This window comes from Psammomys obesus, unplaced genomic scaffold (assembly GCF_907164565.1).
Source record: "Psammomys obesus unplaced genomic scaffold, mPsaObe1.curated_primary_1811, whole genome shotgun sequence".
NCBI classification, from domain to species: Eukaryota; Metazoa; Chordata; class Mammalia; order Rodentia; family Muridae; genus Psammomys; species Psammomys obesus.
In genome coordinates this window covers 29,437,100-29,456,813 of record NW_026585797.1, presented here as the reverse complement: position 1 = coordinate 29,456,813, position 19,714 = coordinate 29,437,100, and the positions used below count along the sequence as shown (strand labels likewise).

The 19,714-nt window shown below is 39.1% G+C and overlaps 1 protein-coding gene across 1 annotated transcript in view; it reads right to left on the bottom strand.

Annotated features, from left to right (window-relative positions):
- Tbc1d32 (TBC1 domain family member 32) overlaps positions 1 to 19,714 on the bottom strand; it is a 233,866-nt gene that overhangs the window by 158,614 nt on the left and 55,538 nt on the right. Inside the window, exons 12-15 of the mRNA XM_055599402.1 lie at positions 16,454 to 16,594; positions 10,990 to 11,082; positions 8,312 to 8,454; positions 4,798 to 4,925 (exon numbers count right to left, since the gene is read on the bottom strand). Coding sequence (XP_055455377.1) covers positions 4,798 to 4,925; positions 8,312 to 8,454; positions 10,990 to 11,082; positions 16,454 to 16,594 — 505 coding nt within the window. The remainder of the gene's footprint in view (positions 1 to 4,797; positions 4,926 to 8,311; positions 8,455 to 10,989; positions 11,083 to 16,453; positions 16,595 to 19,714) is intronic.

Below are 19,714 nucleotides of genomic sequence, written 5' to 3'. Positions count from 1 at the left end.
GTACAACAACAAATTATCTGGAGGTATCTCCATCCCTGATCTCAAGCTGTACTACAGAGCAATAGTAATAAAAACTGCATGGTACTGGCATAGAAATAAAATGGTGGATTAATGGAATCGAATAGAAAACCCAGAAATAAACCCACATGCTTATGGATACCTGATCTTTGACAAAGATGCCAAAACCATACAACGGAAAAAAGCATCTTCAACAAACGATGCTGGTCTAATTGGATGTCTACATGTAGAAAAATGCAAACAGATCCATACTTATCACCCTGCACAAAACAAAAGTCCAAGTGGATCAAAGACCTCAACATAAAACCAGACACACTAAACTGCTTACAAGAAAAAGTGGGGAAAACCCTAGAACTCATTGGTACAGGAGAAAACTTCCTGAACAGAACACCAACACCACAGGCTCTAAGAGCAACAATCAATTAATGGGACCTCATGAAACTGAAAAGCTTCTGTAAAGCAAAGGACACTGTCATCAAAACAAAATGAATGCCTACAGATTGGGAAAGGATCTTCACCAACCCTCTATCTGACAGAGGGCTAATATCCAGTATATATAAAGAACTAAAGAAGTTGAAAATCAGCAAATCAATTAATCCAATTAAAAAATGGGGAACCGAGCTAAACACAGAACTCTCTGTAGAGGAATATCAAATGGCAGAGAAACAAAGAAATGCTCAACCTTATTAGCCATCAGGGAAATGCAAATCAAAACGACCCTGAGATATCACCTTACACCCATCAGAATGGCCAAGATCAAAAACTCAAGTGACAACACATGCTGGAGAGGTTGTGGAGAAAGGGGAACCTTCCTCCACTGCTGGTGGGGATGTAAATTTGTACAACCACTCTGGAAAGCAATTTGGAGCTTTCTCAGACAACTGGGAATAGCGCTTCCTCAAGATCCAGTTATACTACTCCTAGGCATATATCCAAAAGAAGCTCAAGTATACAATAAGGACATTTGCTCAACCACGTTTGTAGCAGCTTTATTTGTAATAGCTAAAAGCTGGAAACAACCCAGATGCACCTCAACTGAAGAATGGATGCAGAAATTGTGGTATATCTACGGAATATTACTCAGCAATGAAAAACAAGGAAATCATTAAATTTGCAGGTAAATGGTGGGACCTGGAAAGGATCATCCTGACTGAGTTATCCCAGAAGCAGAAAGACACACACGGTATATACTCACTCATATAGACATTTAATATAGGATAAACCTACTAAAATCTGTACACCTAAAGAAACTAATCTAGAGGGAGGACTCTAGCTAAAATGCTCAATCCCCACTCCGAAAAGCAAAGAGGATGGACATCAGAAGAAGAAAACGGGAAACAAGTTAGGAGCCTCCCACAGAGGGCCTCTGAAAGGCTCTGCCCTGCAGACTATCAAACCAGATGATGAGACTTATGGCCAAACTTTGGCCAGAATGCAGGGAATCTTATAAAAGAAGTGGGAAATAGTAAGATCTAGAGAGACAGGAGGTCCACAAGGAGAGCAACAGAACCAAAAAAAATTGAACACAGGGATCTTTCCAGAGTCTTATACTCCAATCAAGTACCACACATGGAGATAACATAGCACCCCTGCACAGATGTAGCTCATGGCAGCTCAGTATCCAAGTGGGTTCCATAGTATTGGGAACAGGGCCTGCTTCTGACATGAACTGATTGTCCTCCTCTTTGATTACTCTCCCTGAGGGGGGAGCAGCCTTATCAGGCCACAGAGGGAAACAATGCAGCCACTCCTGATAAGACCTAACAGACTAGGATCAGAAGGAAGAAAAAGAAACCCTTCCCTACCAGGGGACTTGGGGAGAGGCATGCATGAAGAAGGAGGAGGAAGGGTGGGGTTGGGAGGGGAGGAGGGAGGGAACTAGAAGGGAGATACAAAGTAAATAAAATGTAATTAAAAATAAAATTAAAAAATAATTCACTAAAATCAGGAACAAGACAAGGATGTCCACTGTCTTCATAATTATTCTACAGAGTACTTGAAATCCTAACTAGAGCAATAGGGCAACTAAAGGATATCATGACGGTACATATTGGAAAGGAAGAAGTTAAAGTATCAGTATTCATAGATGATATGATAGTATACATAAGTGACCCCCAAAATTCTACCAAAGAACTTTTACAGCTGATAAACACTTTTAGCAAAGTGTCTGGTTACAAAATTAACTAAAAAAAAATCAGTAGCCATTTTGTATACAAATGACAAATGGGCCAAGATAGAAATTAGGGAAACTACACCCTTCACAATAGGCACAAGTAATATAAAAGATCTGGAGGTAACTTTAACCAAACAAGTCAAAGACCCATATGACAAGAACTTCAAGTATCTGAAGAAAGAAATTGAAGAACATATAAGAAAATAGAAAGATCTTTCATGCTTATGGATTGGTAGAATTAACATAGTAAAAGTGGCTGTTTTACCAACAAAAGCAACATACAGATTCAATGCAGTTCATCAAAATACCAATATAATTCTTTACAGACCTTGAAAGAACAATTCTTAACTTCATATGGAAAAGCAAACAACAACAATAAAAACAGAATAGCTAAAACAATAAAAAAAAAAACAAGGACATTATGAAATTTGAAAGCAAATGAATGGAGCGAGAAAATATCATCCTGAGTGAGTTATCCAGATTCAGAAAGATACATATGGTATGTACTCACTTATAAGTGTATATTAGCTATAACGTGCAAGGTAACCATGCTACAATTCGCAGAACCAAAGAAAGGAGGACCCAAGGGAGGATGCTTATCTCTCACTCAGGAGAGAAAATGGGGTTAGGGGAATAAAGGGAAGAGTGAAGGACTGGGGGAGAGGAGGAAGGAGAAGCTACAATTAAGATGTAAAGTAAATAAATTAATTAACACAATGAAAATGTGTTGTGATGTGCAATGAGAAAATATGAGACACAATTTCATTATCCACAGGGATCAACAAATTTGCTCCAACAGAAATAAAATGTTTTGCTTTAATCTCTCTGTCTCTGTCTGTCTGTCTCGCTGTCTCTGTCTCTCTCTCTCTGTCTCTTTCTGTCTCTCTCTCTTCTTCTCCCTCTCCCTCTTAGGCCAGAAAGATTGCTCAGAAGATAAAAGTAATTGCCATGTAAGTGTAATGACCTGAGTTTGATCCCTAGAACCTATATAAATGTGTAAGAACAAAACAAACTCCACAATGTTGTCCTCTGAAACCCACACATGTACCATGGCACATGCATGCCTATGAGCATAAGTATGTGGGTTAACGTGCACACACACACACAAGCGTACATGCTCACACAATAAACAAGATGAAGAATTAATTTTCTGGAAAAAGCCACAAAACTGTTGTTTCAAGTTAGTGCAAAGAGTATTAATAACAATAGTAATAGTCATCAAGGATGATGATGATAAATAAGTAAAAACTACTAATATCAGAATGACAGTTGAGATGTTCACTACTGATCCCCCAGGCACTCACAAGCTAGCAAGATTTCATTATCAGCAACTTTAAACCACAAGTGAATAGGTAACTGCACCATTCCTTTGAAACCTGCTGATTTTCACACAAAATGGAAATAACTCAGAATAGCTCTATCTATCAAATTTAAAAGAATTAGATAATGCCAGGTGCACACTGAATTCTACCACATATTTTTAAACATTATAATAGTTCTCTACAATTCCTTCCACAAGATAGAAGCAGGAGCAATCATTTCTAATTTATGAAACCAGTGCTACAGTTATATCAAAGAACAAAGATATTACAGGTTCAGAGACTGATGCCATTTGCCAACATGGCAATGGTCCCCAGTAACCACTAGGAACTCAGAGCCACAATGGGGAAGAAGAATATTCACCACAATCCGGTATAATGTACTCCCTGAGGAAGGCTGCTTGGCACTTAAAAACCAATTAATGTAATTCATCATATCAGCAGGCTAAAGAGAACAAAGACTGAGCACGTTACAGTGTTATTTATGGAGGAAAGATCTGAGGCACAACTTGCTATCAATTAATGGGGGTATGGTGGGGGTGGAATCTGAATAAATTACAGCAAACTGAAATAACAGTATAAGAATGCTACAATAAAAAGCTGTTTCATTCTGTATTCACCCAAGAAAATGTCCATGTTGTGCTTAAGAAGTGAGATTTCAGGGTAACATATGTGATACCATTTTTATAAACCAGAATAAACAGGTTTATAGGTTTGCCCAAGAACTCTAAGTACTGGAATGTTGCCACTGGCAAAGGAGCTAGGACTGCCCGGCAGCAGAGGAGGAAACAGGGTGTGGCTTCCCCCCTATGAACCTGTTTAACTTAAAGCAACTACCTGTTGCTCAGAAATCTGTTAAGAGGGTCTTGGAGAGCAGGTAGGAAGATGTTGGATCCCACCTGGAAAGTTGCCTGCATCATTATTGCGAGGTAAGGTTATATAGTAAAAGGGCGGAAGAGGTGGCTCAGGCGTTAAGAGCACTTACTGCTCTTGCGGAGAATCCAGGTTTGGTTCGCAGCACTTACATGCAGCTTACCACTGCCTGCAACTCCCCTTCCAGGGCATCCAACACTGTCTTCAGCCCTCCAGGGGTGCCTGCATGCACGTGATGCACACCAACCCAGGTAGGCATGGACACACGAACAAATGAAATAAATGAGTATTTTAATAAAAGCAAGAAATGAGTATTTTAGAAGACTGTGTCAAAGACGTTTTATGAGTCACTAGCACCTGATCAAGAAACCTAACTACACCAGAACAGTTGCACAGATTAAGATGTACACGTACCTTCCTTCTTCCGAAGAGTTCATATTTTCTCCATAAAGGAATAAAATCAGTCCTTCCTCTACAGAAGCGATTCTTGCCAAAATATCAGCTATGTGAATTAGGGCTGTTTCAGAGCACTCTGGAGCAGCCTGCACGTTACAAAAAAAAAAAAAAAAAAAGACATGACAAGACACATCATATAATTTTACAATGTAGCAAGGGTGGTGTGTAGTCTATTAAAGTTATATGACTGCTACCACAACAGAAACATTCACAACTTCTGGTTGTGAAATAATATATCTGAGTTAAACGTGTCATTACATTATATTCTTTTAGCAGCAGAGCTGATGAGGCGAATAAATCCAAGACTCCCACCTGTGCCTGCTATTGAGGATGACTGCCTGTATTACAGTTTCATGTGCAATTCTGGTTACCAAATGCTGTAGCTCCTTCCCTGATTGCATTACCTTGTGCTTCTCGGATAACACATTCCTGCGAATTCATCAAGTTGTATGTGGTATCTAATACACTATGGGTTTGGCCCGATTGATGCCATCCCTTTATCACCTAACTGAGTAAAGACTGACAAGGGACAGCCAGTTCATGAGTTGGACAATAGCCAGTAACATCACCCGCTCGGCAAACAAGCTGGCCCAATCATTATCTGCCCACTTTAAAGGGAAGTGTTAGTACAGCTTGGCCAACGTGAGAAAAGAGCACAAAACAAATCTTGAAAACTGGAAATTACGTTAATGATGAAGTCACCTGACAGAAACTCTGGTATTTAGGATCTACTTATTGCTTTATGACTTTGCAGATGCTAATGTCCACATCCTCTGTACTTTGAAATGCGTATCTTAAAACTAGTAAAATATTTAAACATTCATGAATCCATTAACAAATATGAGTCAGGTAGAGTCCCCTAAAATTACATATAGCAGGGGCTAGAAGGATGGCTCAGACAGTAAGAACTAACGAAGTGCAAAGACCCTAGTTCAAATACCCAAGATCCACATATGAAACCAGGAGTGGCTGTATGTGTCTCTAACCTTAGTGAGGAAGTAGAGACAGGAAAATGCTAAGGCTTCCTGCTAGCCAGTTTATCTCCAAGCTCAGAGAGACAACCTGTCTCTGAATAACGCAGAAAGTAGAAGTGAAGGGTACAAAATGTGCTCCCGTGACCCCCAGGAACACATGGGTAAAGGCATGCAAACCTTCACACACATGTATCTACACCCCGCACACATATATATTTACTTTGTGTGTGTGTTTGTGTGTGTGTGTATAACAGAGATAAAATAGTGGTGGTGGTGATGATGATAATGATGATGATGACTACTGCTAATTGGAAATTGGAAAGTAGAGCAGTACCAGGCCTCTGGACATCTGTAGAGACTGTCTTGATTATGACTACCAGATGTGGTGACGATGTGTCCAATGTGGGGAGAGGGGCCACTCCCTGGTCTGCATCCTGGACTGTGTGCATGGAGAAAAGCAGCGGAGCATGTCTCAGCCTCTTTCTTTACTGTGGGAGCAATGTCAACAGCTGCTTCCAGCTATGTCCACACGATGATGGAGCGCCCCTTGTACTGGGAGCTAGCATAAACATGCCTTATTTTTTCCTATACTCCCAATGCCCCACACAGAGCACCCGTGTGGTAGTGTTACATGACTCCAGATACCTGAAATTAGTATTAGGTGTCTAATCTTTTCTCATTTAAGTTGTTTTCCTGAATTATTTTGTCACAGCAATAATAAAGAACAAAGTAAGAACACACATATCTGTAGTAATTCCAGCTCTTCAGAAGCTAAATGAGGTAGGAGAATTAAGAATCTGGAGTTAGCCTAGACAACATACAAAGATTCTGTGCCAAGAAAAAAATGTATATTCATGTGTATTTATGTAGGTACCTATGTATTTATATGTGTGTATGTGTGTACATATGCACACAGAAAATAGAGATGTAGACCATACACACACATGTACACATGACTCTATAGCCACCTCTATTAGATAAGCTCTTTCCATACAAACTACTTTCTTGAAACCTCTATCTAGACTGTATATCTTCTCTCATATACATTACTGTATAGTTATACATACACCCACATGCTCTTTCATACACAGAGTTTTGCTTTAGTACTTTCTGTTGCTCGTGTTAAATATCTGTTGTTTAGAAGGTAATTAGAGTAACTTCCTTAAAGTTAAAATATTTCTACTGCCTTCCATATTAGAAAAACCATAACTGAGTACTGGCAGAACACTGGCTCAATGGGTTACGTTGGATATCTTAAATTAGGTACTAGATCTCAACTGTATATCAGGGGACTCACCAACAGTCAAAAGGGAACAGTTCAAAGTCACCAAGATGGCACTTGCCACCAAGCCTGATGATCTGAGTTACATCCCTGGGACACACATGGTAGAAAATGAGAAGACTCACACAAGTTGTTGTGACCTCTGTATAAATGTGCGGCACAGCATATGACTGCCATCCAAATAAATAAATGCAATACCAAAAAACCTCAGAGAATAATTCAAATACAACACAACTGCAGAAGAACATGGCAGAAAAATACAGAGAAAAGGAAGAGCACCTTAGTCTGCACAGGACAGGATGTTTTCATGTGTAGCAGATTTCACTACAAGGAGGAGGGAATTGAATAAACATAGAGTGTATCCTAACATTGTTTAGATAATATAAACAGTACATACATATAGCAATCTTTGTAAAAAGCAAAGCTAAAAACAGTGGCATTTATGCAGCAAGCAACAATCCACAAAATATTTTATAACCCAATGAAATGTGGCTCAGGAGAGAGAAAAAAAACATGTGAAGATGCTCCAAGGCAGATAACTTGAGCTTCTTGTGTGCTCAAAGGTCACCGACAAGAAGCTGAAGTCAGAGAAGAGGAGGGCTATATTGGACACACAGCAATCCTGGTGAGGACACCACCTTCAGCACATGCTGGATGTCTGACGTGGAGCAGGTCCCCTCCCTCAGACTCAGCTCATTCTTCCATGACATTCTCTAGCACAATGAAGTGCCCCGTGTGAACTGGGAAGACAGCATGGCTGTTCAGTTCTGGGGCTATAAACGCCTTCTTTCTCAGACCAGTTCTCTATAGTTGCAGAGTTGGCTCTTTAGAAATATAATCGTATTTCCAAAAGCTATAAAACTGCCATTAAAATATGTAGGACATTCACAAGATTTATTACACCCATAAGACAAATTGCTTCTTAATAGAATAACTATTTTTCTATGTTTTTTACATCAACAGAACTGAATTTGATTAGAAAAAAAATAAGATTGGTATGTGTATTTGCCATTCCTACCACCTGCCATAACTAATAAATCAAATAACTGCATAAACTGATTTAACAAATAAAGATCTATAAGAGCAAAAAATACAGGTAAGAAATTTCTGTAAGAAAAAAAAAAATCTCAACCATGTCAGAAATGAAGAGCCACTGAATGTTGACCTATTACACTAGCCACTGAAGAGGGTCTTTTTCTTCTTTAGTGACACGCACCACAGTTCCTTTCATCAAGTTATGAATGGGCTGGAGAAGCGCCTCTGTCACAGTGCTGTTGTACAAGCACTCAACAGCACATTCTTTCTGATCGCAGAGAATCCGAAGAACATCAGTCACCATACTTGCAGGAGAATAATTCTCTGAGAAACAGAGAGAACAAAACAGGAAGTCAAAGCACTGCTCAGTGCCGCTTTCCCCGGGCACTATCCACTGTTCCATAAAGTTCAGAGGGAATTCTGTTGTTTAAAATCATACAACTAAACCAAAAGATGAGAACTATCAACTGAAACTTATCTCAATTAGCTTGCTATCTCCTCAAGCTAATTAAAAAAAAAAGAAAGAAAGAAAGAAAGAAAAGAAAAAGGACAATAAAACATATTTCAGTTAGACACCAAATCAGGCCCTGACATTAAAGATAGCTGGAAGACAACTCAACTTTTTGCCTCCAAGAAAACTAGTTTATTACATTCACGTCTGGTCATTTTTTTTAAATGTGCTTGGGTTTATGGGCTTATTAGGAAATTTAATGAAGTATTTAGATAAAACCACAAGCAGAAGAGAGACACCAAAGAATGGACACTTTCAGAGGTGGTACACTGTGTTACCACAAAAGACAGGTAAAAGGGGCATTCCTAAGATCATCCTTTAAAACATGAGATAGGAAGCCAAAAGTATAATATGGTTGGAACAGCTGCTAAAATAACTATTTTTTTATATTAGATATTTAATCTACTTAACTTTCTTACACAAATGTAATATGAGTACTCCAGAAAAACACAGCATAAAACTAAAGGGGTTTTTAATTAATGTTACAGTAGTCTTCAGCCCATAAGCCTGCTACCTTCGAGTTCATACCTGACCAAAATAAACAAGGTTTTGTGATTTTTCACCGGTACCAGATGAGAAACCTTATTCTCAGTGACAGACACTGTCAGTGAGCACCGAGCTATTCACATGATGTAAGGGGATGCTCTCGCTCTCTGAACCAAGCATTGCAGTCGGAGAAGAAAGACAGGGACAGCTGACTACACAATAAGCCAAAACAGTGAGTGTCTTTAACAAGGATGACGGTTTCCATTAAAAACGATGCTGTAGAAGCATGGGGCAAAGGGCTTAAGCCAGAACCCCATTTGTATAAATGCTGTAAAGGCAGAAGAGGTCTTAGAACCACAGCGAAGAGCAATACACTATTATAACCACAGGGAACAAACGTTCTTATATTCTGTAACTGACATGCAGCCCAATCCACCTTTTTTTTTACTCCACTTCCTCTCAGAATTTGTGCTAACATTTCCATGCTGTTTCTGAATTTTAGAAGACTATGGTCTATGTTATTACTTCTGATATTATGTTTTACTTTGAAGATTTTTATTGATATACAAAAGAAAAGTAGAAATTACTTTAAACAGTAATAATACACAACATTTTCAAAAGCTGGTCAACATGCCTAGGAGCAAATGGCAATTTACAACAAAACACAAAACAAATCTCTTTTTCTTTACACTTAACAAAAGATCCTGAAAACAACTAAAGTTTTGGATTTGAACAATGTGACAGTGCCCTAGTATGTCCCTCTTAAAGGAAGTATTTATTTTTTATTTGACAGGAGGCACAGTTGAGAGACATTGAATCTTAAAAGATTTTGGATCTTACAAGATACTGGCTATTTTAAAGAAACTAAATTTTTAGATGTTTGTTTTTTTTAAAGAGTGTGGGACTTGTAAAATTTGGAGTATTTTATATTGTGATGTCCCTATTAATGTGAGATCTTGAGGATGAATGAGAAAGGAAAGGTTGTAGCTTAATAGTGATGTGTTTGCATGTCAAGTTGACAAGAGATCAGCTGTACTGAAAGCTCTTATGTCAACTTGACACAAGCTAGAGTTACTCGAGGGGAGGGCGCCTCAATTGGCAAAAGGCCTCAATAAGATCAGCTGCAGGAAGGCCTGCCGAACATTTCCTTAGTGACTGATGTGGGAGGACCCAGCCCACTGTGGAAATGGCCATTCCTGAGCAAGTGGTCCTGGGTTATACAAGAAAGCCAACTAAGCAAGCCATGATGAGCCAGCTATAATGGGCCAGCCATGGCCTCTGCATCAGGTCCTGTCTCCAGGTTTCTGCCTGTGTGAGTTCCTGTCCTGACTTCCTTCAATAATATGCAGTGATATGGGAATGTAAGCCAAATAAACCCTTTCCTCCCCAAGTTGCTTTGGTCATGGTGTTTTGTCCCAGCAATAGTAACTAGTACAAACCAAAACAAGCAATCTTTTCAAAACACCTTAGAAAGTACAAAGGACGGAAAATAACAAAGAGAGAACACATAAATTAATCAAATTTCTCTTGCCATCACTTGATAACATCTTGATATTAAGAAAAATTAAAATTCTCAGGCAAGCTGATTCTAAATTAACATATTAATTGATTAGAAATATCTTAAATCATCTATGAACAAAGTTAAATTTCATGGCTTACTTCAGAACCAATGTAATGTCTTACAAGTAATACATTCTTAATAAACCCATTTACCAAAACAGTTAAGTAACTCAAACATCTACATGAGAGAATACTTAAATGTTTGACTATTTCTTTTTTTCCATTTAAAATACATGTATCCTGGGTTGAATGTCCACCACAATAAATCGATAAACCAATCAATTTAAGGAGGAAACATTTACCTGAATATGCAACTGATGTCATCTCTGGACAACTTGGTGAATAATAGATAAGTTGAGTGAACAAAACCAGCAGATTTGTGAGGGACATTGAATCTTTACAAAAGAAAGAAAGAAGTAATTTGTAACATGTTTGTGACCTAAGACACATGTAACTCATTCCTCTTACCTGTAAGGTTACATCACAGTTTCTATGTAAACCCAGTCAGAAGAGAACTGTGAACCAGCAGACATTACTCCAGAATAGAATGTGATAGGAAGCCAGTGCCTACTCCACTGTGCTAAGGCAAATGATCAGCATCTGTTTGGAGCTGATCATTTAAATCCACAGCAGATGCACAGGTCTCACTATGGCTATTTAAGTTAATTCAATTATGATAAGTAAAATTCAGCTTAATATGTTGGTCCAGCTGGCTTTTTTAGTATAGTAAAACATGGCCAGCATTTTTTTTTCCATCAAAGACTGAGTAATAAGTTTGCACACAAACCATTTCTATCACAAACATGCAAGCTGGCTACTGTAGCACTAGTTTGCCGTACATAACCAATAAATAAATGGTAAGTATAATTATTTACCAATCAAACCATGAGTATTTAGCCTTCATGTTTTCTACATGCCACAAAACAGATTCTTAAATAGTTAAAAAAAGAAAAAAAAAAAAAAAAGCACGCTTAACACACAAGGGTACAGAACAGATAGAGGACCAAGTCAGGAAGTTAGGCCCACAGGCTAGAGTTTACCAAGACTTGCTATAGAATCTTTCATTAAAACATTCAGGAAAACTATGTAATTCAAAGGTGACTGCTGGTTTCTGTTATTCTCAAACTCAGTTTTGAAAGGAGTTGTGATTCGTTAGCGTGAAATACAGTCGTTAAAAAGAACATAAAATGCTAATTTTTATAGATGAGAGGCATTTAAAGTTAAATTGTATAATATATTCACTAGTCTTTCTAGTTCTATAAAAGCCAGTAAGACTATATGAAATAGTATCTCCTTAATTGAAGAGCTCATGATGTCTTCCCACTGTCTTAAACTATATGACACAGCTTTGAACATTGTAAGAGAAATACATAATGTCTTGTCAGTTCTCCAAGACCTCAAATAGATTAAGGCAAATAAAACAACTAGACAGGAGGGTTCACAATGAATACACTTTGTAACAGTATCAGTAAACTACAGTTCTTGTGATCAGATTTTGTAACGCTGACAAGCTAAGAATGGATTTTCCACCTTTAAGAAGTGTGAGGGGTTGTGAAAACCATGTTCAGATTTGATTGAGTTGGAAAACCTGCAGGCACCACATCATCATGTTGACATGACACATTATAATAAAACCATGCAAAGCAAAATCAAAAAACAAAGGGTACAGAAGAAGAGATCCTGAGCAAGCCTGGCCCAAGCTTGCGAGGGGCTCTCCTGGAGGAGTCATACAGAACACATTCAATTCCTGCAGAATATCTCACTAGAGATATAGTGCCCAAGGTCCTTACAAGAGTGAGCACATAGATAACCTCTGCCCAGAACCTATCAAAATTTTACACTCCCAAAAGCAAACCTGGTGCTTAGCATAAATAGAAATGCTTGCACAAACAGTTTAGGCATGGGGAACAGAATATAAACAATGAAAGTGCCCTCATCAATGCTGGGACTAATATGACTCCAACTCTCATATGCTAGCCAAGAGCCAAGCCTGCAAACAGGCCATTCTAAAGAAAGCAGCCTTAGGCATAGTATGTTGACTTTCTTGCACAACCATAAACATGGCATACTATCCGCCACGGCCATAATATTTACTGTTACTTTTCAGAAGGTTTGCTCAATTCTACTCTAACCTGTATTATCAGTACAGATATAGTATCTTGGGAAAATTAAAGATGATAACTGATCTCAGTTTACTAAATCAAATGACGCAGGGTAAAAACAATATGGGAATACATGATATGATACTCCTCCAAACATAATCCTGTGGTGACTGTTTTTCGTCAACTGGACACAAGCTAGAGTCATCTGAGAGGAGGAACCTCAACTGAGAAAAATACTTCCATCAATCAGGCTTTAGGCAAACCTGCAGAGCATTTTCTTAATTAGTGATAGATGTGGGTGGGACCAGCTCACGCTGGATCTGGATGGTGCCACTCCTGGGCCTGATGGTCCCGGCTTGTATAAGAAAAAAGGCTTAGCGAGCTACAAGAAGCAACTCAGGAAGCAGCACCCCTCCCTGGCCTCTGCATCAGCTCCTGCCTCCAGATTCCTGCCCTGAGTTCCTGCCATGGCTTTCCTCAGTGATGGACTTATAAGCTTTAAGGTAAGCTTCTCAAGTTGCTTGTGGTCATGCTGTTTCATCACAGCAACAGAAACCCAAACTAAGACAGAAATGCCCAAGTTGTATATTAATATCACAGTATAGAACTTAATATAAATTTAAGTCTCACTGTCTTTAAAAATTCAAAAACTTTTAGTTTACTCTTTTTAAATCTGCAAAATCCCTAAAGTAACCAGTCTCTCTAAAATATCTGGAGTCCCCCTAAAATGTCCTAAATCTCTGTCAAGTTCCTAATCCTCTCTGCAATTCGAAAAGTCTCTCCACTGCGGGCTTCTGTAAAATAAAACCTTCCTCACCTTACCAAGCCAGGCCTCCACTGTCTGCATTGCTCTCAAGATCCTTATCATCTAGGCACCCACAGAACAGCCCACAGAGCTTAATGAACTCCACGGCATTGCAGGCCCAAAGTTCCAAAGTCCTTCCACAATCCTCTTCAAAACTATATGGTCAGTCCTGTCACAGAAACACCCCAAGACTTAGTACTAATTTGGGTCTTGGTTCAGGTTTCTGTTGCTGTGATAAAACAGCATGACCAAAAGCAACTTGGGGAGGAAAGGGTTTACTTCATGTTACAGCTTCTAAGTCCATCACTGAGGAAAGCCATGGCAGACACTCAAGGCAGGAACCTGGAGGCAGGAGCTGAGTCAGAAGCCATGAAGGATTGTTGCTTATTGACTTGCTCCTCATGGCTTGCTCAGCCTTCTTTCTTATAGAACCCAGGACCACTAGCCCAGGAATGGCACCACCCAGAATGAGCTGGCCCCTCCACATCCATCACTAATTAAAAAAATGCCCTGCAGCCTGATATTATCAAGAAACAAAGAAAGGAAGGAAAAAAAGAAGGAAGGACAGAGGAAGAAAGAAGACAAAAGGACAGAAAAAAGAGAGACAGAAACTAGCAAGTACATCCTAGGATCACAAAATTTCATTATTATTGATATAATCATTTCATTTCACAAACTGAAATACAGAAACAAAAGGTCAGAGAAAATGTGTAGGCTACCCCCAAGTTTTAAAAGGTCTTCTAGTTTTATATCTAGAACTGAATCACCAGGTATGTCTAGTCTACGGTTTTGATAAGAGAGAAATAAGAATGAAATTCATTATAAAAGTCATCATAAAATTTAAGAACTGTCTTAGAATATTTATTGGTGATAAACTGTCAGGAGCCTTAGGCTGCTGCAGTGGGGCAGGAAGGGATGGAGGTTCAGATTAAAGGAAAACTGACTAGAGATAGGAACTAGGAATGTGGTGGCCTGTGCATTTCTTCAAGTGACAGAAGAGTTTAGGGGCATGACAATTATATTCAGATGGTCAAATGTATAGTTTAGTCATGAAAGACCCCCCAAAAAAAGAATGAAATTCATATACAGCAATAAGCATATGCCGAACCTAAAAAATAAAAATAAAGATAAAACCTCAAAATATCTTATGACTAAAAGGCATGTAGCTAGGTACCTATGCCAGTTAGTTCCTTTTGTCAACTTGACACAAGCTAGAGTCATCTGGGAAGAGGAAGCCCCTATCAGATTGCCTGTAGGCAAGCCTGTGAGGCGTTTTCTTGCTTGATGGTTGATGGGAGAGGGTTCAGCCCAGTGTGGGTAGTGCCACTCCTGGGCAAGTGGTCCTGGGGTGTATAAGAAAGGAGGCTAAGCAAGTAATGGATGCAGAGGCAGTAAGTGGCTCTCGTCCATGGCCACTGATTCAGACTTCTGTATTGAATTCTCCAGGTTTCCATAGTGAATTCCTTCCCTGACTTCCCTTCATTGTAGACTATAAGCTGTAGGATGAAAGAAAGCCTCTCTGCATTAAGTTGCTTTTGGTCACAGTATTTGATTGCAGCAATGAAGATCAAGCTACTATAGTGCCAAACCTGATACTGTGGTAGTTTAAACAAGCATGGCCCCCATAGACTCATAGACTTGAATGCTTAGTCACCAGCGAATGGCACTACTTGAAAACAATTAAAAGGTCTAGCCTTTAGTGGGTTTATCCTATGTTGTATGTTTATATGAGTGAGTATATACCGTGTGTGTCTTTTTGCTTCTGGGACAACTCACCCACTAAAATCAGTACATCTAAACAAACTAAGCAAAAGAGAGGACCCTAACTAAAACGCTCAATCCCCATTCTGAAAGGCAAAGAGGATGGACATCAGAAGAAGAAGAAAACAGGAAACAACCTAGGAACCTGCCACAGAGGGCATCTGAAAGCCTCTGCCCTGCAGACTATCAAAACAGATGCCTGAGCCTGATGGCCAACTGGCGGGCAGAGTGAATGGAATTTTATGTAAGAAGTGGGAAATAGCAAGAGCTGGAGAGGAGGATAGGAACTCCACAAGGAGAGCAACAGAACAAGAAAATTTGAACACAGGGAACTTCCCAAAGACTCATACTCCAACCAAGGACTATTCATGGAGATAACCTAGAACCCCTGCACAGATGTAGCCCATGGCAGTTTAGTGTCCAAGTGGCTTACATAGTGATGGGAAGAGGGACTGCCTCTGACATAAACTGATTGGCCTGCTCTTTGATCACCTCCCCCTGATGGGGGAGCAGCCTTACCAGGCCACAGAAGACAATCCAGCCATTCCTGATGTGATCTGATAGACTAAGATCAGAAGGAAGGAGAGGAGAACCTCCCCTATCAGTGGATGTGGGGAGGGGCATGCATGAAGAAAGGGGAGGTAGAGGGGATCGGGAGGGGAGGAGGGAGGGGCTTATGGGGGGATACAAATGAATAAAGTGTAATTAATAATAATAATAAAAGGAGAAAAAAAAGGTCTAGCCTTACTGAACGAAGTGTATTAATGGAAATGAGCTTTTGAAGTTTCAAAGGCCCAATCCAGGCCCATTGTCTCTCCCTTCCTGCTGCTTGTGTATTTGGATGTAGACCTCTCAGCTACCTCTACAGCACCATGTCTGTCTGCATGCCAACATGCCCCCAGCCATAATGATAATGGACTAAACCTTTGAAACTGTAAGCCAGCCCCAGTTAAATGCTTTCTTGTATAAGAGTTGCAATGGTCATGGTGTCTCTTCACAGTGACCAAGACAGATACCAAGCCAGATTTATAAATATGAACGTGTGTGCTATAAATCTTATCAGACCTTTTCCTAGTCATTTGTTCTAATTATACTTACCTTTTCTATTCTTCAGCTTTATGGGGAATAATTTTCTGCCTTGTTTATAGATCAACAATCTTCCTAAAAGGCACAGTGAGTGAATGAAATAAATATATTGCAATTCTTGTCCTGAGTAGTAGAATTTTTTTTGCTTGTTTCCTTAAAAGAGAAGCAAACAAGATCATTTATTTTAATACTACATTTCACAACAGCTGTCTTAAATGACCCCAGAAATCAAAGATGATATCATCTATATTAGAAAAACTCCTGATATAAATTTTAAACATCTGTTTTCCTTATTATTTCCTATAACCTTTTACAATAGATCTGAAGGTGAATAGTCATTATAATAGTCACAACTGTTGCCAGTATTCAATCTAAAAATACCATCATATTGCCAGAGTTATCCATTACTAAAGACAGACTTCAAAAAAAAAAAAAAAAGAAAGAAAGAAAGAAAGAAAGAAAGAAAAAGAAAAAGAAAAGGTGGGAATAAGTAAACAAGAAAAGTATTTATTTTTTAACCACTGTGCTGGCTTTAGTTGTTGACTTAACAGAACCTAGTAACTGTTAGAGAAATACCTAGATCAGGTTGGCTTATGGGTACGTCCTTGGGAAACTGTTTCCATTGTTAATTGGTATAGAAAAACCATGGTCATTATGGGTGATATAATTCCCTAAGCAGAGGGTCCAGCACAATATAACAGAAAAGTACAAACTGGGAGCAAGCAAGGATATATGTGTTTGTTCTCTCTGTATAATTAATGGTGGAAGTGATACTTTAATCTCCTGCTTTGACTTCCCCTATAATAACAGACTGTAACCCAGAACTGTCAGCCAAATAAACCCTTTCCTCCCATCTGTTGCCTTTTGTCGCAGCAACAGAAATGGAACTGGGGCAACCACATAAGAAGCCAACACAGATAAAGTCTATGGAAATATTCCAATATTGAATACGTTCTGAAACACATTTGACATGGTTCTGGTCCCAAGCATTTTGAACAAAGGATATTCAGCTTGCACTATATAGCAGGTGGTACTGATTACAACCATGTTTGCAACCAAAGTTTGAATCTCTAAAATAGGTATCACCCAATATATATAGTCTCCATTCATTTACCTATCACCCATACGTTCAAGGTGTATCACGTATCAACTTTACAAGATCCTAATCTATTCACTGATACTTAAAACTAGTCAGACGGTCTAGGGAGACAGCTAAGTCAAGAAACTTCTTACTTTGAAATAACAAGGAATTGAGTTTCATCCCCAGAACACATTAATAACAAACAACAACAAAAAGGCATAGCAGCCTATGCTTATAATCCCAGCATAAGGACCATGAAGACTGGACAGTCCTAAGGGGCCTTGGTCAGCCCAAGTCAGCCTGTTCAGAAACTGTAAGGCCACTGTGAAGGGCCCTGTCTCCGGAATGGCAGTTGGTCTCCAAGAAATGACATCTGAAGTTGGACTCTGGCCTCCAAATGCCCATGTATCCTCACAAACATATACATCCACACCTATAACAACTCATATAAACATGCATACATGTATACACATGTATACAGTATACATACACACAAACACACTCCTTGAAAACTATACCAAGTAGCATAACTTGGCTTTTCATTCAGTGTTTGTTAACAGAACCGTATAATTAGAGAACTGGAGGAAAAGTGGGAGAACTATGAGGATAAAAGTAGTAGATCACAAAGGAATAAATAAGCCACAAAGGAAATTTGAACTATATTACAGAGGCCATGGGGAAAACTATATTAATGGGATTTTAGAAAGAAGCTGCAATCAAACATGGATTGTCAAGAATGGACTTTGATGGTGGTACAAAAAGATGCTGAAATAAGGTCAAAGTCTGAAGCAAAAAAACTTCATTTCAAAATTTAGAACAAGGAGCTAGAGAAATGTCACAGTGGCTAACGGCTCATGTACAGTGCCCAGAACCCATGGCCTGTAACCCAGCTCCAAAGGGTCTGATGCATTCTTCCAGCCTCCACAGGCATCTTCATTCACATGCACATACCCCATACAGGCACATATCGATGCAAATAGTTGAAAAGAAATCTTTTAAGAAATATATAAACAAAGTCATTAGAAAAATTTAAAAGGAAATAGGCAAATCCCAACACTCTGAAAGGCAAATGCAGGTGGATCTCTGTGAGTTCAAGGCCAACCCAGTCTACAAAGCAAGTCCAAAAGACCTGGAGAAGACAGGAACTCCACAAAGAGAAAAACAGAGCCAAAATACCTGAGCCCAGAGGGTCCTGCAGAGACCAATACTCCAACCAAGGACCATGCATAGAGAGAACCTAGACACCCTGTTCAAAGAAAGTCCATAGGCTTCTCAGTTTCCACGTAGATTCCCTAGCAAGCGGATCAGGGGCTGTATCTGACATGAACTTTGTGGCTGGCTCTTTGATCATCTCCCCCTTAGGTGTGCAGCCTTGCCAGGCCACAGAGGAAGATGATGCAGTCAGCCTTGATGAGATATGATAAGCTAGGGTCAGATAGAAGGGGAGGAGATCCTCCCCTATCAGGGGTCTAGGGAAAGGGCATAGGGGGAGAAGAAGGAGGGTGGGTGGGACTGGGAAGAGATGAGAGAGGGGGCTGCAGAGGGGACACAAAGTGAATAAATTGCAATAAATAAATAAAAATTAATTTTAAAAAAAGAAAAAAAATGGAGGATGAAAACAAGAGAGATGGCTCACAGTTTAGGAGCACTGGCTGCTCTTCTAGAGATCCTGAGTTCAATTCCCAGCAACCACATGGTGGCTCACAACCGTCTATAATGAGATCCGGTACCCTCTTCTGGCATATAAGTATACATGCAGACAGAACACCGTATACATAATAAATAAATAAATCTTTTTTTAAAAAGTGAAACTGATATGACTTAGGCAGAACTATACACGGACATCAAAAGAATAATAAAAATTAAGAAAACTGAAGTTCCTAGCTTGGTGGTAAACTGATTCTAATAAAGAAAAGAATAGGTGTAGGGAGTAGAAACATTTGGTTCACAATAATTAATTCATTCATTCATAATTCCCAGCAGTGATACTAAGATACAAGTGTGAAATTCAGGGAAAGTATGTGCATTAGAATGTTTTCATTAACATTTCATCATAAAAGCACACAATATCTAAACCCATTGAAAGTCAATAGACTCAGAACAAGCAAAGAAGTAGAGGAAGAAGAGGAAGAGGAAGAGGAAGAGGAAGAAGAAGAAGAAGAAGAAGAAGAAGAAGAAGAAGAAGAAGAAGA